Source organism: Syngnathoides biaculeatus, chromosome 2 (genome assembly GCF_019802595.1).
Source record: "Syngnathoides biaculeatus isolate LvHL_M chromosome 2, ASM1980259v1, whole genome shotgun sequence".
In the NCBI taxonomy this organism is placed as follows: Eukaryota; Metazoa; Chordata; class Actinopteri; order Syngnathiformes; family Syngnathidae; genus Syngnathoides; species Syngnathoides biaculeatus.
In genome coordinates, this window is record NC_084641.1 from 327508 (window position 1) to 351711 (window position 24204).

General features: G+C 41.8%; 1 protein-coding gene across 5 annotated transcripts in view; it reads left to right on the forward strand.

The window, feature by feature from the left end:
• LOC133496161 (uncharacterized) overlaps window positions 1-24204 on the forward strand; it is a 45250-nt gene that overhangs the window by 16298 nt on the left and 4748 nt on the right. For 2 of the 5 annotated variants that reach the window (XM_061811371.1, XM_061811393.1), the window contains exons 2-8: window positions 18064-18273; window positions 19788-19842; window positions 19948-20038; window positions 20177-20571; window positions 20848-21000; window positions 21398-21556; window positions 23310-23444. In XM_061811371.1, the coding sequence (XP_061667355.1) occupies window positions 18143-18273; window positions 19788-19842; window positions 19948-20038; window positions 20177-20571; window positions 20848-21000; window positions 21398-21556; window positions 23310-23444 (1119 nt within the window). In that variant the 5' untranslated portion in view covers window positions 18064-18142. Of the gene's footprint in view, window positions 1-1594; window positions 1864-18063; window positions 18274-19787; window positions 19843-19947; window positions 20039-20176; window positions 20572-20847; window positions 21001-21397; window positions 21557-23309; window positions 23445-24204 lie in introns of all 5 variants that reach the window. The other 3 variants (XM_061811380.1, XM_061811411.1, XM_061811402.1) reach the window with 3 other exon arrangements.

Genomic DNA, 24204 nt, shown 5'->3' on the forward strand with positions numbered 1-24204 from the left:
GGAATGAGGGTCAATAAAAGTGCAAAGTGAGCACAAATCAACACAATCCCCACAACGCGTATATACAGTAGATTCAATGCTATTATTTTAATGTGCAGAACTTGAAAAAAAAGGTTGAAAAACGTGCAAGAAAATTTTTCACTTCACAAGAGTAGAAAGAATGAATAATTGGAAAAAAAGAATAAAAGAGACTAATGGATGGATGTTGTATGTAAGATGTGTCACACATTGCAGATATTTTTTTGCTTCAAAATAGCTCTTAGTATATCTCCAAAGAAAGGAAAAACTGCGAGTGATAGTGTTATTAGGAAGGTTTTCGTGTTTGCTGTGATGTTTTCGTTTGGTGAAATCCACCATTTGTACTACCTCTGTAGATTTTGCATGTCCTCCCCGTGACTGCGTGGGTTTTCTCCGGGCCCTGCGGTTTCCTCCCACATCCCAAAAACATGCATGATAGGTTAAATGAAGACTCTAAACTGTCCATAGGTGTGAATGTCAGTGGGAATGGTTGTCTATGTTCATCCTCCTATTGGCTAGCAACCGGTTCAGGGTGCGCCCCGCCTCCTCCACCAATATTTCTTTGTGATAAAGTGAGTTTTCATTCATATCAATATCATGCTGTATTTATATTACCCACCGATTCAACCAAGGTAAAGATAACTTCACTTGTGGTTGATCTTGGAATGGATTACCTGCATTAACATTCATTTTAATGGGAAACATTACCTCGGTTTGCAAATATCTTTTCTCATGAACAGTGTTGAATTTTTAGACTGAGCTTTGATCAGATGTAATTGTCAGGCAGGATTTTTATGCTTGCAGCAGCTACTTGTACACTCAAAGCATTGCTGAGCGACCACGATGTGGGGGTGTTCTCATAAACCCAAAAGCTATGCAAACATTTCAACAAAGAGAAAACAGTATTATTTGTACAGCATTTGCCCTATCAGCCATTAGTGTAAAGATTGCGCAAAACTGCGGTAATATAACTCGTTAAGGCTTGGATGTTGAGGTGAGTCCACGTGCAGACCCGTGAGGACAAACAGCAGATTATAATTAAGTATTTTTTTAAAGGTTGTTGATAGGTAGTATGAATATTAACTCAAACAGGAATATGCAAAGAATAACATCATATCGACATCGATGCCATAGGTTAGCCCTTCTATGGTGTTTCACATTATGTGTTAGCATGAAGCCAGCAGAATATTCCAAGATGAAGGAATGTGTTTGCTTAAATATATGAAGTGCAAGTCTCTTTAGTTTGGGTTCGTTTTACTGTATCGACAAACAGACTGAAGGAAGCACACAATGACTCTTTTTCAAGAAAATTTTCACTATCTGACAATTGTGGCTCTGCTCACTGCTGGAGGACAGCAGGTCTCGCAGTATCAATGCAATTTATAAGTATGAGTTCAGTTTCGACATTGGTATCGTTGCATCCTGAGTTAATTGCTCAATCATGACCATTTATTAGTATCTCGGAAAGCGCCATTTTTTAAAATTCGAGTGCACCCTATGATACAGATCGGGTCCTCTTCAAAGACCTCTTCCTGAGCTGTGCTTGTGTTTGAGAAAGTGTTTTTCTCCGTCGCAGTGGACCGAGCAGCAGAGGATGCACAGCTGGCTGAGAGAGAAGATAACGGAGACAGACTTTTCCCATTTCCTCCCTCTGCTGTTTGATCCTCACCTCCCGCTTGATATCGCTTTGACTGCATGTTTGTGACAGCTCCTTGTCTACCCCTTGCCTGCTTCGTCTCCCGCCGCACGCCGTGAAATATCACCGCTTCTTCTTCTCTGATGTTGTGTTTCATTGGAAAGACATGGAACACATGCAAGACACACCCTGTTCTCTCCTTTAAAGAGGTAACGTGAGTACACCAGCCTTCACAATGAATAATTGAGTTATGTGGCTGTGTGCAGAAAGAGCAATCTTCCACACAAGTGTGAAAACATCACTCGCCGACCGAGACCTGGGAACCTCTGTGTCGGCCTCCGTGTCGTTCTGTTTGCATTTTAGTGCGCTCCAAACAAAATCCGTAAGTCATGAACTCGCTCAGAGGAGTCTTCAGTGGCTTTAGAAATTGAAAGTATGTTTGTAGTGAAAGTATGTTTTCAGCGCATTAAATGGCCGAGATGAGCTCTACTCGTGTTTTTCCGAATGATTCTCAAAAAGATGCCGCTCCTGCTGCAATATGAGTGAGGTCATTCTTCTTATGTAACTGCAATAAACTCAGAATAAAGTTAAGTTACATCAAGTTAGTCTGTCTTAAAATGCAATTTCCTTTCAGTTTTTAACATTAAAGATGTTTGTGGTGACATGCACACTAAAAAAAAAAAAAAAAAAAGGACGGTTCAAAAAACATGCAATGAAATGCTTACTTGCATGCTTCCCTTTACAGGAATAGAAAAGATGAATAATGTAAGTTTTAAAAAATTAATAAAAGAGACTAAATATGGACATCAGAATAAGAACAAGAACTTTGTAAACCTAAGTTGGGGGCATAAAATGCATTCAGAGTTCATTCGGTATGTGAGTGAGTCCTATGTTTAAACTGTTTAAAATACCCAACAAGGGCAAATTTATTAAAACACCACTCAATAAACTCATCAATGTGGTTGTATTTGATCTATTTGATAGTTTGCCCTGCATCATAGTTTTCTGCATCTTGTTGACATTCTGGACGATTCAGAAGAAAGACCTGGCCCGATTTAAAAATAAAAAGCTTAGTGAACATACGCCCTACAAATAGTAATCCGTTACACTGCAGTCAAAAATGATGACATCATACTCACAACCAACGATCGTCACTCAAATTATTAGCAGCGGGTGAAACAATGAGTCTTTCCACTGACAAGTGCTGAGGCGTGAATATGTTCTGCGCGCGAGCGTCTCTGAAGCTGAATCTCGTATTGGTGACACGAGCGAGCTGAGGGAGCGAGATCACAGCAAACTGACACAGACGCTCGAATTCCCCGAGCAGCTGCATGTTGACGGATCAGCGGAACGCCTGCAAATCAACTCCTTTCCTGACAGTGTGGACCTTCACCAAAGATGAACTGTTAATGAAACAAGGAAGGCCTCCATTATTATTATTATTATTATTATTATTATTATTATTATTTAGTTGGCAGGGTGAACAGTAGCTACAATGAGATGAATTGGAGCATTTTTATTACATCCTATAGACAGCAGTGGGAAGTAATTAAGCGCACTTACATTGTTATGGCATCGAAGTAAAATGTTCATTTCTGCTTTACATGAGTAGTGTACATATTTTTACTTTTACTCCCTACATTTTGAAACCTGTAAATCGATACTACTCCCCACTTTGTCATCATAATAGGCTTGACTTCCGCAGACATTGCCATGATGTGAAAAATATGTAAAAGAGAGCTTAAGTCAAGTGGTTCAGATCTGGACTGATTGATTGATTGATTGATTGATTGATTGATTGATTGATTGATTGATTGATTGATTGGTTGATTGATTGGGAGGACTTGGGCAGTGGGGGAGGTTGAGATTTTCGGGACTTGGGCAGTGGGGGAGAAACAAGGTTGATGTAATAGTTTTTAAAAGGAGGATATTCCACATTCATCGTTTATTTATTTATTTACCTATTTATTTATTTTATATATTTATTATTTTTGTTTGGTATTATTCACAAATTTATCTTCTTTTTTATTATTATTGGTTTGTTTCACTCATACCCGTGTGGTTGTCAGTTCAGTCCCGAGTATTCGGATGTTGCTCATGTCCGCTGTTTTATTTATTTATTTATTTTTAATGTGTCATGGACACCGTCTTCTGCCAATAATACATAATACAATTAAATGGTCCCAACTCTACAGACAATTCATACTATGGACTCCCATGTATGTGTCTGTAAAAGAAAAAAATGAAAAAGTAGAGAAAAAGAAGTTAAGTCATGATTGTGAGATAGGAAATTATAGTAATGAGATCTATGTCATTATGAAGAGATACTTAATCATATTTAATGCAGCCCTATGGGGGCACAAACCAGTGCAATCTGTAGGCCGGTCCCAAGCCCGGATAAATGCAGAGGGTTGCGTCAGGAAGGGCATCCGGCGTAAAAACTGTGCCAAACAAATATGAGCGTTCATCTAAAGAATCCCATACCGGATCGGTCGTGGCCCGGGTTAACAACGCCCGCCCCCGGCACTGCTAACCTGCAGGGCGTCGGTGGAAATTCAGCTACTGTGGGTCGAAGACAAAGAAGAGGAGGAAACCGGATCCAGCGTCAGAAGAAAAAGAGGAATGCACAGAGCCTACAACTGAGTGTAGGGACTTTGAATGTTGGGACTATGACAGGAAAAGCACAGGAGTTGGTTGACATGATGATTAGGAGAAAGGTTGATATTCTGTGCATCCAAGAGAGCAGGTGGAAAGGTAGTAAGGCTAGAAGTTTGGGAGCAGGGTTTAAATTATTCTACCACGGAGTAGATGGGAAGAGAAATGGAGTAGGGGTTATTTTAAAGGAAGAGCTGGCTAAGAATGTCTTGGAGGTGAAAAGAGTATCAGATCGAGTGATGAGACTAAAATTTGAAATTGAGGGTGTTATGTATAATGTGGTTAGCGGCTATGCACCACAGGTAGGATGTGACCTAGAGTTGAAAGAGAAATTCTGGAAGGAACTAGATGAAGTAGTTCTGAGCATCCCAGACAGCGAGAGAGTTGTGATTGGTGCAGATTGTAATGGACATATTGGTAAAGGAAACAGGGGCAATGAAGAAGTGATGGGTAAGTACGGCATCCAGGAAAGGAACTTTGAAGGGCAGATGGTGGTGGACTTTGCAAAAAGGATGGAGATGGCTGTAGTGAACACTTATTTCCAGAAGAGGGAGGAACATATAGTGACCTACAAGAGCGGAGGTAGAACCACGCAGGTAGATTATATTTTGTGCAGACGATGTAATCTGAAGGAGGTTACTGACTGTAAAGTAGTGGTAGGGGAGAGTGTAGCTCGACAGCATAGGATGGTAGTATGTAGGATGATTCTGGTGGTGGGTAGGAAGATTAAGAAGACAAAGGTAGAGCAGAGAACCATGTGGTGGAAGCTGAAAAAGGAAGAATGTTGTGCAGCCTTCCGGAAAGAGGTGAGACAGGCTCTCGATGGACAACCGAAGCTCCCGGAAGACTGGACGACGACAGCCAAGGTGATCAGAGAGACAGGCAGGAGAGTACTTGGTGTGTCATCTGGTAGGAAAGGGGAGAAGGAGACTTGGTGGTGGAACCCCAAAATACAGGGAGTCATACAAGGAAAGAGATTAGCGAAGAAGAAGTGGGATACTGAGAGGACTGAGGAGAGGCGAAAGGAGTACATCGAGATGCGACGTAGGGCAAAGGTAGAGGTGGCAAAGGCTAAACAAGAGGCATATGAAGACATGTACACCAGGTTGGACACGAAAGAAGGAGAAAAGGATCTCTACAGGTTGGCCAGACAGAGGGATAGAGATGGGAAGGATGTGCAGCAGGTCAGGGTGATTAAGGATAGAGATGGAAATGTGTTGACTGGTGCCGGTAGTGTACTAAATAGATGGAAAGAATACTTTGAGAAGTTGATGAATGAAGAAAATGAGAGAGAAGGAAGAGTTGAAGAGGCAAGAGTGAAGGACCAGGAAGTGGAAATGATTACTAAGGGGGAAGTCAGAAAGGCACTACAAAGGATGAAAACTGGAAAGGCAGTTGGTCCTGATGACATACCGGTAGAGGTATGGAAGCAATTTGGAGAGATGGCTGTGGAGTTTTTGACCAACTTATTCAACAGAATACTAGCGGGCGAAAAGATGCCTGAAGAATGGCGGAAAAGTTTTCTAGTTCCCATTTTTAAGAACAAAGGGGATGTTCAGAGCTGTGGGAACTATAGAGGAATAAAGTTGATGAGCCACACAATGAAGTTATGGGAAAGAGTAGTGGAGGCTAGACTCAGGACAGAAGTAAGTATCTGCGAGCAACAGTATGGTTTCATGCCTAGAAAGAGTACCACAGATGCATTACTTGCCTTGAGGATGCTCGTGGAAAAGTACAGAGAAGGTCAGAAGGAGCTACATTGCGTCTTTGTGGATCTAGAGAAAGCCTATGACAGAGTACCAAGAGAGGAACTGTGGTACTGCATGCGTAAGTCTGGTGTGGCAGAGAAGTATGTTAAAACAGTACAGGACATGTATGATGGCAGCAGAACAATGGTGAGGTGTGCCTTAGGTGTGACAGAGGAATTTAAGGTGGAGGTGGGAGTACATCAGGGATCAGCTCTGAGCCCCTTTCTGTTTGCAGTGGAAATGGATAGGCTGACAGATGAGGTTAGACTGGAATCCCCTTGGACCATGATGTTCGCAGATGATATTGTCATATGCAGTGAAAGCAGGGAGCATGCAGAGGAACAATTGGAAAGATGGAGACATGCACTGGAAAGGAGAGGAATGAAGATTAGCCGAAGTAAAACAGAATATATGTGCGTGAATGAGAAAAGTGGAGGGGGAAGAGTGAGGCTACAGGGAGAAGAGATAGCGAGGGTCGACGACTTCAAATACTTGGGGTCAACAATACAGAGCAATGGAGAGTGTGGTCAGGAAGTGAAGAAACGGGTCCAAGCAGGTTGGAACAGCTGGCGAAAGGTGTCTGGTGTGTTATGTGACAGAAGAGTGTCTGCTAGGATGAAGGGCAAAGTTTACAAAACAGTGGTGAGGCCGGCCATGATGTACGGATTAGAGACAGTGGCACTGAAGAAACAACAGGAAGCTGAACTGGAGGTGGCAGAAATGAAGATGTTGAGGTTCTCGCTCGGAGTGACCAGGTTGGATAGGATTAGAAATGAGCTCATTAGAGGGACAGCCAAAGTTGGATGTTTTGGAGACAAGGTGAGAGAGAGCAGACTTCGATGGTTTGGACATGTTCAGAGGCGAGAGAGTGAGTATATTGGTAGAAGGATGCTGAGGATGGATCTGCCTGGCAAAAGAGCGAGAGGAAGACCAAAGAGAAGGTTTATGGATGTGGTGAGGGAAGACATGAGGGCAGTTGGGGTTAGAGAGGAAGATGCAGGAGATAGGCTAAGATGGCAAAAGATGACACGCTGTGGCGACCCCTAACGGGACAAGCCGAAAGGAAAAGAAGAAGAAGAAGACTTAATCATATTTCTGAGATACCATCTCATGATATTGAGGGGCAAATGCCTTTCTTCATTCCTTTTTTTTTCTGTGGAAAGCGATCAAAATTTGTACAAATTCTAAATAACTGACAATAAATTGTTTTTATTTTTGTACTGATGTACATTTCAGAGTTTGTAGTTTTGTTTTGTTTTTTTTTGCTTTATCTTAAAGGGAAAGTTTGGGGTGTTAAAACTGTGAGCAAGATTTGATTGTACCCTAGCTTGATTCATCCTTCAAGCCCCTCGAGTTAGCACATGTGCCAGATTGATGTCAAAGGTCACACCCTCTTTGCATTTTAGTGCAGACCGGTCAACCAAATTAGATACGCCGCCATTTGCGCTCCTGCGCGTTTTATGCAGTCCACATAAATACAGCCCCAAATGTTTGTGGTTTAAACAGCAATATCAATTCTGTGGAAAACTGCATGAACGCATTGTTGCAGTTCGTCCAGAAAGCAGATGTAATTTCGCCGTATGAGGGCCAAAGTGACTAAATAGTACACGGCCTGTTAGTGCGCAGCAGGGGTGTGTGTATGTGTGGGGAGGGGGATTGGATGTGACGCAAACACATCCAGCTGCTGGGTCCAAATGATGAGATTCGCGTTACGGGAGGTAGACGGTGGCAGATTAAATGGCAATCCTACTCATCTGGCCCACACACACATTTACCATCCCCACTCCGCCATCACCTCCATTCTACACACGCACACACACCACTTTCTATATTCCAAGCTGGCTGGTGCCATAATAGGTAACAAACCTGGCTTCAGATCCCAATATGGGCAGCATTGAGGCTGCCACTAACTTGGGGGCAGAGATCTGATGCCTGCTTGGTCTTGACGATATGAAGACAAAGTGATGATGAGAGGTTGTGGCAGAGCATGAAAGCGAGCAGAAACGCTGTTTCCAAGGATGCAAAGCGTGTGCATGTACATGTGTGTGTGTTTGCACGGCTCGCATACACCAGCCAATGTGATTGAGATTTAACAAGCGTTCAGGCTCGAGGAAGCGATTCCAACCTCTTGGTCTGAGCTCCCTGGGTTTTCAGCCCACTTTTAAGAGTTTGACACAAAAATCTACATTCTGCAAGTCAGGCTGCAGTTGTGCAGATGTTAAAACACGTAACAGTGCCACGACGCCTCTGTGGATCATGTGAAATCCTATTTGAATGTTTCACTAATTTGCAGCTAAGAGAGTGAGCCCTTCCCGCTTCCCCACGCCTGTCTCGCTCTCTTTTTTTTTTTGTTCTGGCGTCTCTCGCTCTCTGCTCTCTCCTCTATTTTCTTCCGACTTCTCTTTTTCTTGCTTTAACTTTTTCTCTCCACCACATTTTTTTTTTGGGCGCACGCTGCGGGATTGGGAGGGTTCCTCCAAATTGGCACACAGATGAATAATGCATCTGAAGCAAAGGCGGAGAACTGGGTTTGATGTATCTGTCAGATTCTTCTTCTGTATTACAGCTAATGTTGGTAGTTTGCCTGACACTTATGAGCCCAAAACAGATGTTCGTTGCTTTTTACCCATTGCATTATTTTCCTTGTTGACTCAGTCCTTGACCTTTTCACCACTTCGACCAATGCGACTTTTCAAGGTGGAACAATTGATAAACTAATCGATCACCAAACGAGTACGGCTTAGCTCGTCGAGTAATGAGCAATGGGTCGGCGGTTGGAATCTTGGTGTCCTTGAGCAAGACGGTAAAATGAAAAGTTTCTCCAGGTCAGCATTGAAACTGCTCTCAATTGGCTTACCTGGTTAAACAAAGAAAGCTATTATTATAATTTTTTGTTTGGAGCGCAAATGATTTGATTTCATCAATTCAATAGGAAATATTTCTGTAGCCCTTGGTGAGATGAAAGCAAACGATTATCTTTGTGTTTAATCGAAATGCCAATAATCAGTTAATAAACATTAATTGGACTAAAATGGTTTTCCAACAATTATTAATGTATTGTGAATTTTTATCTGCTTGCCGTGTATTCGATTAAGCGATGCAACAGCCGATTTCAAAATGATTTGCAGTAATAACTGCAGCCCTATGTGTTAAAAACATTTCACTGTTGCTTTGTAAAGTCATCAGTTATCCACGGCCATGGATACTCGTGCAGTTGGGTATTCTTCACTTCACACCCAAATGCTGGTGTTAAAAAATAAACTGCAGTCCTGAGCATAAGTTCGTAGCAGCGCCATCATTAAAGTAATGAGTGGGAAGTTAACGCTGAAATGTACCATAAACACGAAGAGAGGGAAGCATAGAAAGAGAGCTTCCCAATCCCATAAGAATAAATCTTAAATCCTGAGTGTTGCTTCTGACTCATTCTGGCTAATTAAGCCGAGCCAAGTGAGAGGAAAATGGGGTCTTGGCTCGCCTAAGTTGGTAGGATCAGCACTATCGTGAAGCCGAGGCTCACAAAATTCCTCAACGGAAGTGTCCCCTTTGCACTCAAAGACAAAAATTGTGTCCAGTCTGGTTCTCTCATTTGTAGTAGTCTGACCAACATGTTATTTTTACCCGCAAAAGTACCTACAAAACGCGCCCGCAAAGACTCACTAAAAGTACAACACCACCCCGCCATTCATTCAGCATTCAAGGCAGTTCTCCCCTTCATTATCATGTAGCTTCATTTCTAATTGATGTTATTAGTACGCCCCACATTTGCCTGCAGTGGAAAACACATACACACACACACCACCTCCAAAAGAATTCTGTCGAGAAACCTTTGGGGATTTTCTTTGCATTTTGCGACGTGGGATGAGGCAAAGGAGTGAAATGTCAAAATTCTGCGTGGCTCTAAAAATAAAACAACACAAGGGGTTGCGTTTGGAGGACTTTGGAGGCACACGATTGGGGTTTGGGACAGTTAAGACAAACAAGTGTTTATACCCAACAGCAGTTGGAGCAGCACTGCCAAATGTCCTCTTCTGAGAGTAGCGAGCCATGGATTTTACTAATGTTTGTCAATTTTATTGGAAGTGCCCTTAAGAGTCCTTTGACTACCTGGAAATATCTTTTCTGCACGTGGCAGAGAAGCCAGTATCTTCAAATGAGCAGAAATAGCATTACAATCCTTTAAGTGCAGTTATATGGAACATACAGTATAATCAGTGATTTACTCATACATAAAATATAATGATAGTGGCAGACAGGTTAGCAAGTTTGTGCAATTTACACTCCGTAAATTTATATATATATATATAATATATATATATATATATAATATATATATATATATATATTATATATATATATATATATTCAAAAGCTGTGACATCCTTTCTGACCTTAAATTTCTGTCGGGGTTTTAGCCAATAAAGGACTCTATTTTCATAACAAAATATTCATATTCATGTCATGGTAGTCTGCAGCAAGCACTTGATACACAAAAGTGTAAAACATTTGTTCGGGACTATTTTCAGCGCCAGACTATAAAGAACGTTCATCCGTGTTCGCTGCTGCCGAGAATGTTTACAGGGAGCTGGTGCAAGCGGGATTATATTTAAATATTGAATTCAGTATTCAGTACAATGAAGGACGTGTCGTTCTGTGCAATAACGAGACATAAGAGTGTATTTGTCACATTTTGAATTGTGTTTGGCGAAGGGTGACATTGCGAATAAACTGTGAATATTTGACGCTGGGGAGCATCGTGGGATTTCTTGTTGAATTTTGATGAACACAAACCTTCCTTAATGTGCTAAATACGATGACGGGTCCTGTGTTTGTTTGTTTTTTTAGGTCATCTTAAATGACTTTGAGAGAGTCAATCTCAGTTTGCTCTGCCCTCTGGACAAACTGGTCTTCAGGTCCACCATGTGGTGTGGCACTTTGTAAATTGTTCCTTCATTACTGGGATCGGCTGTAAAATTCCATTTCAAGTGCTAAAGGCACGAGGCAAGCATGCGTGAGTGTGCGATGGCAAATATGTCAGAGGGTTAAGCTGCACCACCGCCACCCCTCATGCAACAACGTCACCACCGCCTCTCCCATATTTTTTTAATCATTATTTTTGCCTCCTCAGCTTCCCATTGCTCTATTTTATCACCTCTTTGTACATGAAATCACAAGATTTCCTTGATCTCCATCCCTGGCATGAACGACACGTTTGTTTGATAGCGTTTTTGTTGGGCAGAAACCCAAATATGTTCAATTCATCACAAATCAATCCTATTGGTTTGTTTCTACACTTTTTTGTGATATGTTGAAAATCTATTTAATCTCTTGGCCACTTCAACTTGAACTAGAACTCCGCCTTGTACCTGAGTCATTATTTCACCTCAGGATTGAAAGTCTGGATTTTTTTTTTTTTTAACAGAAACGAGTGAAAAGTTGGGTTCGATTTCTTTGAGTAAGCCTGCTTTTGGTCAAAATTGGCATGTGTAATTCTTCAGTGTAGAAGATTGAGCACATTCCACGAAAGTAGTGCGTGCTCATTCTTTTCCGTCTGTTAAACTATTTAGTTGGCTCAATGTTTTATTACACTATTTGACTTTTTTTTTGGGGGGGGTGTGAAGATGACATCACCATAGTTGTTTGTTTTTTCGTGAAGTAGGGCCACTTAAATGCTACTCAGGGTAGGTGTTACATGACTTCTGTACACAGTGACTCCTGCAGACATTTCAGGCGAATCGCTCAGCGAGATTTCAGTCCTATTACTTTGATAGCTTTGCAGCAGCCTCACGGATCTCTGCCTACCTACAATTAGAAAAATTGTGTGGACCCTGGCTGCGTTAATCCCGGGTGGACACGAAAAGAGGCTTTTATTTTTTTTTTTTGCCAAGGAGGTCATTATGTGATAGTTTCTTGCACTTTGACTGTGGCATTTTCTTTCATTTTACAATGAGCTAAACTTCACAGTAAAACACAATTATCAATTCAGTAGCTGATCATAAATACAGTATATTGGTACTTTCTAGATGAAGCAATCGTTTTTAAATGGTAGATTAAATGGCAAAATTTGAAATGGAATTCATTCAACTGTGAATGTTAATTTTTAGGTGACTGGAGGAAATCTTGGGAAAAGGGTAGAGGTTAACTTAGTAGTACAAAAATAAAAACAATTTATTGTCAGTCATTTAGAATTTGTACAAATTTTGATCGCTTTCCACAGAAAAAAAAAGGAATGAAAAAAGGCATTTGCCCCTTGTGATAACTCAATATCATGAGATGGTATCTCGGAAATATGATTAAGTATCTCTTTATAATGACATAGATCTCATTACTATGATTTCCTATCTCACAATCATGACTTAACTTCTTGTTCTCTACTTTTTCATTTTTTTTTTCTTTTACAGACTTAATTTACTTTTGGGCTATTTGGCTCCTAAAGCTGCTCATTGCTATGGATTCTATTCAGTAATTGAAAAACACAGGACTCCTTCCAGACTTGCAGATACTATTTTTATTCAAATATACGGTAAGGCTGCTGTCAAAGCACATGAATTTGTGGTTGTTAATGACCCATTTTAAAGATTAACCAAAAAAAAGCTGAAAATTAATTTTCAAAAAAATGCTCATGTTCAGACTTTAAAGAAATAAAGCACGTCTCAAGTGTGAATAAACATTTTTAGGGTTCTATCCTTGACTAAAAAGAGGGTCACAGCCTGACTGAGGCCAGCTGTGCCCGAGAGATATGCATAATGTGTAGTTCAAATATTATTGGATTTCCACGCTGTAATGTAGCACGTGATGCAATCCCGTGCCGTGTGTGTGTATGTGTGTGTGTGTGTATGTGTGTGCTTGGGTACTTTAATCTCTCCACTCAGAATTTGCACTGTACTTGTACTCACAGGTAATATTTTTGTGGATGCCATGGGTGGTGTGGTTATGCACAAGGAAGTGAGGCAGGGAGGGAGTTGAGGTGTCTTGAAAAAGTCTTTCCTTCGAAAAATAAAATGACAAGTATCAAGGAAAAATTTATATGTTCGATTCACCAGGTCCCGGAAAATCAAGAATCAAAGTGAGAAGGAAAGACTAATGTACGGATATGTGACAGCAACATCAGTAAACAGACCTAACCAGGGAACTAAATACAAGCTAACTGATGAGACAATGAGGAACACCAGGACAAGACACGGGTTGAGTGGAGGGAGCTGATTGGTAGATGCTTGGAATAGGGATGAGAACACCTTAATAAAGCAAGACAAGATGTGAGCAAGAGACTCAGGGACACAGGACATGAAAGAAAACAAATATGTTCTTAAAAAAAAATGCTCTCTAAATTCTTTGCCTTGCATCTCACCCGTCGACACGCCTTTGTGTCCCATAATTTGACATCGTTACCTTCATCATCACCATTGTTATCTTCAATATATACGCCATCGTCATGATACCAATATGAGCGCCGCCATCACTTCTCTCATGTGCTGCCGTAAATGAAAACAGAAACAGGAATGAGTTGTTGCACCTTCAGCGGCAGAGTGCTGCAGCGGCGTTATGTAGATACCGCCTCTCCTCCTCCGGGTTCGTCTCACCACTTGTCAGCTTCACATATGGTCGAGTGTGCCGTTGGATGTGTCCTGCGATCCCGCGTTCCACTCCACATGCCTTGTATATATTTTTTCTTTGGAATATTTGAAAGGCCGCTGACAAAATGCGGGCAGAGACGGACCACTGGTGACCTCCTTCTCATTACCGCATCCTTTTTTCCCCCCTTCTTCCCTCCCATCCCCTCCCTGCGCTCGTCGCATATTCTCAAAGGCTTCCCTACTCTTCCTCTCAGTGTTTTCATCTTTATCTCATCGCTTTGGTGTGTGTCTTCCCTCCTCAGCTATCGTCATCCTCAACAACCCTCCTGGTTCTTTCCTCAGCGTTTTATGTAAGCCCCATTTCGCGCCCTGTCTTCACGAGTTCGCCTTGGACCTCTCCTTCTTCCACCTGTCAGCCCTTTCATCCTGCTCATTTGTTCCCGTGTCTCATCACTTCCCTCACTGCCATTCACAAACTCTCCACCTCTGTTCTCTCTCTACCTGCCTGCCTGCTTGCCTGCTTGCCCGTCTGATCCATGAAGGGCTGTCTGAGGCCTCAGCGCTGTTAATTCATTCGCTGTGCATCGCCTCACATTTCTGCAGGGTCAGGCAGGCACACTGAAAGAGAGGAGAAAGGGGAGGATAGAGGAGATCCAGAGGAAGGAGGAGAGAAAATGTTGAAAAATGGAACACACGGGGAGGGGTAGTGGGGTGGGGGGCTCGAGTGGAGATGTAGTTTTATCGCCAAGAAACAGAAAGCCAAGAATCATTCCACACAGCTTTAACCCCATAGCATTTATTCTCGTGTTTTGTTGACTATGCTCCACCAAAACCTGCACATTCCTGCTTTTGTATGTGTTCATAAAGGAATGTGCAGTGGATACAGAAATATAAGTGAATACACAGAAAATTTATCCTAGCCATCCTACATACACACACACACGCACACACACAGTGTCTTGTGAAAGTATTCAGCCCCCTTGGACTCTTCAATCTTTCGCCACATTTCAGGCTTCAAACATAACGATATAAAATGTTAAATTTTTCTGAAGAATCAACAACAAGTGGGACAAAATCATGAAGTGGAACTAAATTTATTGGATATTTTATACTTTTTAAACAAACAAAAACCTGAAAAGTGGGGTGTGCAATATTATTAGGTCCCTTTACTTTCAGTGCAGCAAACTCACTCCAGAAGTTCAGTGAGGATGTCTGGATGATCCAATGTTTGACTGATGATGATAAATAGAATCGACCAGTGTGTAATCAAGTCACCATATAAATGCACCTCCTCTCTGATAGTCTCAGGGTTCTGTTTAAAGTACAGAGAGCATCATGAAGTCCAATGAACATATCAGCCAGTTCCGAGATACTTTTGTGGAAAAGTTTAAAGCCCGATTTGGATACAAAAAGATTTCCCAAGCTTCAAACATCTCAAGGAGCACTCAATAAGCAAACATATTGAAATGAAAGGTGTATCAGACCACTGCAAATCTACCAAGACCCGGCCATCCCTCTAAACATTCACCTCGAACAAGCAGAAGACTGCTCAGAGATGCAGCCAAGAGGCCCATGATCACTTTGGGTGAACTGCAGAGATCTACAGCTGAGGTGGGAGAGTCTGTCCATAGGACAACGATCAGTCGTACACTGCACAAATCTGACCTTTATGGAAGAGTGGCAAAAAAGAGAGCCATTTATCAAAGATATCCATTAAAAACTCTTGTTTAAAGCTTGCCACAAGCCACCTGAGAGACACACCAAACATGTGGAAGAAGGTGCTCTGGTCAGATGAAACCAAAATTGAACTTTTTGGCCGCAATGCAAAACGATACGTTTGGCGTAAAAGCAACACAGGTCATCACCCTGAACACACCATCCCCACTGTCAAACATGGTGGTGGCAACCTCATGGTTTGGGCCTGCTTTTCTTCAGCAGGGACAGGGAAGATGGTTCAAATTGATGGGAAGATGAATGGAGCCAAATGCAGGACCATTCTCGAAGAAAACCTGTTGGAGTCTGCAAAAGACCTGAGACTGGGACGGAGATTTATCTTCCAACAGGACAATGATCCAAAACATAAAGGCAAATCTACAATGGAATGGTTCACAAATAAATGTATCCAGGTGTTAGAATGGCCAAGTCAAAGTCCAGACCTGAATCCAATTGACAATCTGTGGGCAGAGCTGAAGACTGGTCTTCCCAAACACTCGCCGTCCAACCTCATGATTTCAAGCTGTTTTGCAAGGAAGAATTGGTGAAGAATTTCAGTCTCTCGATGTGCAAAACTGATTGAGACGTACCCCGAGCGACATGCAGTTGTAATTGCTGCAATTAATGCAAGGGGGCTGAATAATATTGCAGGCCCCACTTTTCAGGTTTTTATTTGTTAAAAAAATTTTAAAATATCCACACACAATTGTGTCCCACTTGTTGTTGATTCTTAACCAAAAAAAAAAAAAATTAATATTTTTATGTTTGAAGTCTGAAATGTGTAAAAAGGTTGAAAAGTTCTAGGGGGCCGAATACTTTCACAAGGTTCTGTATATAGGCAGCACCGGTGACTCAGCTGCTAAAGCATTGGCGTCACAGTTCTGGGGACCCGAGTTCGACCCTGGCCCCTCCTGCGTGGAGTTTGCATGTTCTCCCCGTGCCTGCGTGTGTTTTCTCCGGGCACCCTGGTTTCCTCCCACATTCCAAAAATATGCATTAATTGGAGACTCTAAATTGCCCCTAGGTGTGATTGTGAGTGTGGCTGTTTGTCTCTATGTGCCCTGCGATTGGCTGGCAACCAGTTCAGGGTGTGCCCTGCCTCCTGCTCAGAGATAGTCGGGATAGGCACTCCAGCGACCATTGTGAAGATAAGTGCCTCAGACAATGAATTAATGAAAATTATTTTTGTAGAGAATTGTATATTATTTTCTTCAAAGTCAAAATTTTACATACACAAAAAGTACTATGTAACTAAAGAACACGGGGAAGCCCAGTTTATGAGGTCATGGTTTTGTAAGCTTCTGACTCGGTAACTGAGAAAATATGAGTTTATTGTATGTATTTAAGGCAACACCTCAAACACTCTGCTTTCTTGTGTGAAATCGTGGGAAAATTTAAAGAAATCAGGCAGGAAAACAGAGAAAGAATCATGAAGCTCCACAAGTCTGGCTCATCCTTGGGTGAAATTTCCAGATGCTTGAGGGTGCCACGTTCATCTGTTCAAACAATTTTACGGAAGTATAAACACAATGGAAATTTCCAGGATCACATTACTCACGAAGGAGACTGGCTCTCTGTCCCAGAGACGAGCATGTTACGGTTCAAAGTTTGCAACAACCTGCACCACACCACAACCTGGGGGCCTGCATGGAGTTTGCATGTTTTCTCCATGCCTGCGTGGTTTCTCTCTGGGTATTTCTGTTTCCTCCCACATCAATATTTCGAGAAATTGCATCTTTTCTGCGAGTTAGTCGTATCGCCAGCTAGCGTCTTCCTCTCCCGTTGACTGACAGTTGTAACGTGTGTTTTTTTGTTTTTTTTTGTTAATATATTATTACGGTTTGGGGTAGAAAATGATTATTTTACCATTACAATTAAAAAGTATATATTACAAAAATCTTTTGAAATAGTGAATTAGCAGACATACAGATTAATATTTTTTTAAATCTGTGATGCAATGAATCAGCAATAGGTGAACATAGCAAAATATAGCGAGAGATTATTGTACTCTTTATGCAATAAAATTGCTAACTCTTGAATTTACAGTAAACATATTGCTGGTTTCCTGAAGTACTATTTAACTTTTATTCTAGCAAATTTTGCTCAAAGACATCCACTTATTTAACATTCGACATTCCTGGTTTACAGTTTCGTCCGGTTCTAAAGACAGTTTGCTCGGCCTTGGCAGATTTGGCCTCAACTGCTTTCTATTCTGGTTAAGTAATAATTAATTAGATTTTTGAAATCCCTGTATCGTCTGTATTTGAGTATTACTAATGGAGTAAAAGAAACATCGATACGTACAGTGTCATATTTCTATTTTTAAATCTTCAGGGAGTGGTGGGTCTTGTTTTAACATTGTTGAGACTCTGGACTCTGGGGAGCTCAGTTATTACTGTTAAACTAACACGAAGAATCTCTGATGACTCAAATGAACATTACATCATTTGATCTTTTTTTAACAACAGGAAAAAAGAGTTGTTGGTTAAACCTTTTTTTTTTCAGCGGGCACATCCTGGCTGCCTCGTGAGGTGCTCTTTTTCCTGTGAATTATTCTCTGCGAGAGTCAAAAATAGCAACTGAAAATGTCAGAAAGAGACAGTGACAGAAAGCCAGAGGCAGACCGAGCACATAAAACGTTTCTCGATCTTATCTCTCATTTCTTTCATGTCTCTCATTTCTTTCATTTGCTGCATCTTTCTTCCTTCCCGTGTCTCTGCAGGTTCTCCTGAGCAGAGAGTTTGTGTGGCGGAGTTTGAGCTGAGAGTGGAAGTGAGTGGGCGAGAGAGGGAACATCTGTCATGGCTGACAGCGAAGGGACAAACCTCGAGGACCCTCCCTACAAGAACCTGCTGCTCCTGGGCGCCATTGCGGCGGCGTCGGCCTTCGTGGTCACCATCCTCATCGTCCTGGTCTGCGTGGGCTGCCAAAGGTCATCTGACGCTCGCTCATGTGACGCTCAACTCCATCCTTCATCACATGCATGTCCAAATTGAGACCCGGACGCCGGTTCTGGCTGGCTCGCTGCGTCTTTTTTAGAGAAAAACACTTGTATTGACTTTGATTCTTGATCAAATCTGTACCAAAATTATCATATTTGATAAACAATGTTTAAAATTTTGTGAGCTTTAGTTTTTGCAAATATTGCAACTTTTTTTTTATAGTAAGTGAGCATCTTATTCTCATTGACTTCTGATTTCAGAATAGGTTAACCATTAATTTGGTGTGTAAATGCAACAGTATGAGGCAATTAAACATTTGAATGGTTTCACAGGCAGTATGGCCCTCTGAGGGAGACTGTAACTACAGTGTGGCATTGTAATTATAATAATAACAATTAGCATTATCATTATTTCATGTTGTTACTTCCTCTCCATCTTGCATCAAGTTGACAGTTGAACTTGGATTGAAATTTAGTCAGAGTTGAATGTAAGAAGTTCTGTCCTGACCAAAATCCTGACGATATTGAGGGCCCCTGGAAGATAAATTTGAAATCTGATTTGGAGTCAATTTGTGTGTAAATTAAGACTTTATTTCAGAATTCAAACTTTTTGTGACATTTTTTCTGGAGTAAAATGAGTGAACTGGACGCAATACAGGTTGGGAAACACTTGTTTAAGTTACACCAGCCTGTACTTGCAATTATCAAGTTCTGGGTAAGATTAGATTGGCATGGTAGCGCAAAGAGAAATTTTGATTGGTTAAATCCAACTTCCCGATGCATTTACTGGAATAAATGCAGGTAACAGAAACATGAAGGAATGAAGAGAATAGACTGTTGTGACAAAAGGAATACAGTTTTGCAGATTGAATAGATGCTTTAGAAGTTCAATTGTATATACTGTATAGGTCAGTGATTCTCAAGCGTTTCAGCTCGATGAGAAGACTGGCAGACGTCATGCAATAGAATTATCCATATCCATATTGTGTCGTACTCGTTTGGGGAAAATAGCTGTTCTTAGACTCGCTGGCATGTGAGCGAGGCACGATGAGGGGGAGGGATTTAACATTCACACCTGCACTACAGCACTTTGTTGTTCTCTGGCTTCATCTCATCGCTTGCTTCGCTCCATGTCAACGGTTACCTTTAGTTACCGCCACCTCCGAAGATTCACAATCACTGTTACCCAATTTTAGAACAAGTTGGTGTGCAAGCAAAAAAAATAAAAAAAAAAACACAAAGTACAATACGAAAGCGAATTAGCATGAAGGAGCTTGCATGATAATTGGTGGGTTTAAAAGGTTGCATTGTGAAAAAGACAATAGAGCACACAACAGGAAATTACCGTTGTCCCACTTACTGTTTGACTGGCCTCTTATCAACCAAGGAGTTTACTGCTAACTAGACATGGATGCTGATATTATCTACTGGCTCTGCTGAGAGTGTTTTTATGTAAACTCTGTCCAGCGGCTTCCTTTGACCTCCCTAACTTTGATCTTTATCAGAAAAAGCAAGAGCAAGCACCCTTCAGCCGGAGAGAAAGGGACATCTGTAAATATGGTCAGACATGCTTTCACTTCTGCTCGTTTTACCCCTGAATAATTCGCATTTTTTTAAAAAAAGAAAAAAACGTTAGTATGAATGTTCTCCTTCTGTCTTCAACAGCAGGGTACCCTTCGCCACCCGAAACTGAATTCCATGAGCAAATCGGACACCAGGCTGCATGAGATCAATCGCTTTCCCTGCAACGGAAACTGTAAGTGACGTACGATCAGTGTGACAATCCACTATGCAGATAATGTAGCAAGGCAGAGGGATGACTGCATGGCAAACTGTTTACTGTTTTATCATTCCACTCTTCTGCTTTCTCCCGCACCCCACTTCTCTCGCACAGCAGTGAGTAAGAGCCGCCCAGCCAGCATGGACCTCCTGCTCCTCCACAGTCCGCGCTCCCAGACCGACCTGAGGCCTTCCCAGGGGCGCCAGCTTCCACAGATCCCCGCCGGCCCCCAAGGATCCTGCCAAGGAGGGGAAGGGGACACGGGAGGAGATGGGGGAGGAGGAGAAGCCAGAGACCACACTTACACCGAAGTGGGGCTGCGAAATAACCCCACCCCGACGCACGGCTTGGACGACAGCCTGTATGAGAACGTCAGTGTCCGGGTAGGGGACGCTGGCCCCAAAGCACCCGCAGCCCCTCCGCCGACATCAACGAACACTCCAACTTCAGTCAGGGCCACCCAAAGCCCACCTGCTCAGGCCAACGGAGTCCGCAATGGCAATGGAAATGTAGGCACACATTTATAGCTCTGTGCATGAAATATTTTTTTTTTAATCAATGAAAGCAAAAGCAGCCATTAGAAGTATCTTATGCAGAGTGATGCACATTCATCAAACTTTCCAAGACTTTTTTTTTTTTACTTCACCATCCACATACATGGAATCCACTGCCAATTTTGCCCCTCCTATGTTTACTTCATTGTTTTGCTTTATCACAGATTTTCCTGGAACACATCCGCAGGTATGTTCACTTTGCACATGCGTCTTTTTGTCTTTTGTTCAAAGGGTGGCAGAGGGAATGGCAACATTAACGGCACAATGGCAGGGAAAAGTAACGGGGCAAGCGGGGTTTTCAGGTCACCCCTGTCCTCAGTCACCTCCCTGGCCATCCAAGAACCTACTGCAGCAGAGTACGCTTCAATTCGCAAGTTCAGAAAGGTGAAACTCTCAATGGTACTTGTTTGTTTGTTTGCTTTGTCTACTTTATTTGCAAACTTGTCAAGTGTATGTTGTAGGGCAGTTTTTTGGGGAAGTTTGTGTACACTTGTCAGTGTTTCTGAAAGGGGGGATTGTGGTGTGACTTGATCTAAAAGGAGCCGCTCAATGTCAAAGGCAACTATTTTAAAATATGTCAAATATCTACTGTAACTTAAAACCTTTTTCGTTTTTTGTTCTCGTCAAATATTGGAATAAGAAGAAAGACCACAAAGTTGTTAAAGTCTTGAAAATACTCCTCTGGCCCACATGAGATGTCCCAAAATACATGCATATTTATATTTTGTACTGTTTTTCTTGAGCTTTGTCCATGATGTATGTCTTCACTGGTGACCTCAAGGTTGACAAGGCAAACAGGAAGGAAAATAACGGCGCCGACAGCCAGTCGGACCAATCGAGCGTGAGCGACTCGCCCTCAGCTGCTCCTCCGCAACTCCATCGCAGTCAGGAGTTTCCACGAAAACCCCTGGAGCCGTTTCACCTGCACTCTTTCCCAAAGGTAACATAGAAGGGAGTTGATTTTTTTTTTTTTTTAACATAATAACTGAGCAGCAACCAACCTTTAAAAAGTCAGTGAATAGCTGCTTATGACCGCTAGAGGGCAATGTCCACAAACTAACCGTATGGGATTTTTTTTTTTTTTTTTTTTGCTTAGTTTTTTTTTAGACATTTTTATACTTACTGAATTTATCACAAAAACATTCCACTAAGGTTAAAAGCAAACTAGATTGCCCTTCATTATTTTGTTTCATACCATTTATAACTATCCAATGTGAACCTTTGATTGGTGACAGTCATGGCCTTAGTTTATTGCAGTTCTGAAAACAAAAAAAAACCCACCTGTTTATTGGCCAAACCACTGTTCTTCGGTCACAGGGATAATTGAACAATTGAAACGTTCATCAGATGTAAAAGCATTCCCATTTCTAACTGTTTCTTGACACTTTGTTCTTTGCAAGAAATGGATTTCATATTGGCAAAGGCCACAGGCTTAGTTTGAGGGCATTTCTGAGAAGAGCAATCATCTGATGGCCATCAATACAATATTTGAACACAAATGGTAGACAAACACAACTAGACATTCCCAGCTAGTGTTTTGTCCTTCTGATGTACGTGTTAAATCAGGATTTGGGAGCTTGTCCATTTCTGTATTTGTGATTAACTCCGTGTTAGTGTGCAGATGTGGGGTCTCGGCTTTGTTGCTTTGCGCTGCAAAGCGCCATATTACTGTGGCTTGTGAAGAGTGGAAAGATACATTATGTAAGAAGTTGGCCGCCTGCCTCCGTTTCTGTGTGTGCGTGTGTGTGCGTTTTCCCATCAAGTCTATCAACAGTCTGTCTAGAAATGGCAAACAGGTAACAAGCTGCCCAATAAATAATGCTTGCATCTTGAGGCAATTTTTATTCTGGCTATGCTCGCAGAGACTGGAGGAGTAGATTAGTAGTTACAGTTTTGATTCTGCTCGCTAGTCACACACTTTGTAATTGGTTTCCAATTGCTCCTAAATGGCTGTAGTTGTAGAATGGTCATGAAGTTAGACGTACAATACGTAAAATGTAAAAGTTTTGGAGTTTTATTTTATTTTTTTGGGGGGGGTGAAAAATAATCCAAGGTACGTGTGTACAAAATGTATTTTTGGAAAGTACTGTACACATAATAGTCTATACAATTATTTTCTGCTAGCTTTAACCACATTTTACCTCAGTGGTTCCTCTCTCTCTGTATGCTAATGTAGGAAATTTTATACATCCTGATTTGTATAAAGCTCACGGACAAGTTTCTTTCTGAACATGTGTCGACAAGTTTTATCTGAAGCGGATTTAAAGCAGTGAAGAGTAGTAAAATCAACTTTTAATATGTTCAGCTCAAAAAACGGGCTCTCTACAGTCTTAAGTCAACTGAACTGGCAAATTGTAGAGGAATATACTTTTTCTGACAATCGGCGGAAGATAAATTTCATACAGTAGTTTTTAGACAAAATACAAATGTTTAATAATCAATTTACTCACAAATATATCTAAAAATGGGAATGTCTATGAAACTACTTAATTTGCATTGGTCTCTTCATCCCCCCATCCCACTCCTCAACCCCCACCCCAGAGTTGTATACAGTATTACCAATATACTATACAATTTTTGGTATGATTTTATAAGATAAAAAAAATGCTGTACTTTTCATGTTGTTTTTGATTTATATCCAGATCATAATGGCAAAGCTTGCTTGAGCTCATCATTTGACTTTTGTCTCCCAGGAGCCCGTGTTCATGGGCAATGGTGAGCAGTACATCTGGAAGCCCCCAGAGGAGGATGATATCATCACTTTGCACCCACCTCCACACCGCGTAGAGAATGGACAGGGGCACCCAATGCCCCCAACTGCGAAGGAGGTAGTGTATCTTTGATGGCATTTTGGTATGAGAGCAAGGGCCAGTCATACAGAGGAGCGCAAGGAATAGCAACAGACACACAGATCTCATATTTGTCGCTGCCGTGTTTATAGATGGGGTGCCCCTTTGATTGGGCATGGCGTCATCACAGCACTACCCTGTGACCTGCCTCTAATACTCTGCTTGCAGCCAGAGGTTAGGTTACATGCATGGCACAGACCCCACCCCCCTGCCTGAATCCTGGCCGCAATCCCCCGAGCACCCCTCCCCCCCTCCCCCCAGAATATCTATCTCCCAACATAAGGATCACTTGCTGCCAATACCTAATCTCCGCTTCTCATCTAGGGAGATTCTTTGTTCTGTCTGTTTTCTTTTATATAAAACACCAGTCCTTCCAAAGCTGAATGAGATGAGCCCCGGCTGGGGACTGGGTTGCCATTCTTCATAATTATATATGGAGGAGATGTCTGGTGGCGAGAACAGGAAGTCTGCCCCATCCAATCGTGTCTCAACGTTACATATCCGACCACATCTGCTTCCACATGCAGCAGCTCCTCCCCCATTAATCCACTCTCAAGCCGCTTTTTCTTTTTCCCTTCACGCTAAGAGCTACTAGCAGTTGGGGAGCTGTCAAAAATGGTGTTTCTGGAGGAGTCCTATCCTGATTAGCAAATGTCTGTTATTGTGTGTTTAGACAAATACAATTGGCCTCAGGCGTTTTTCTCTCGAAAACTTGTTCATCAACAGTTAGAGCTGTTTC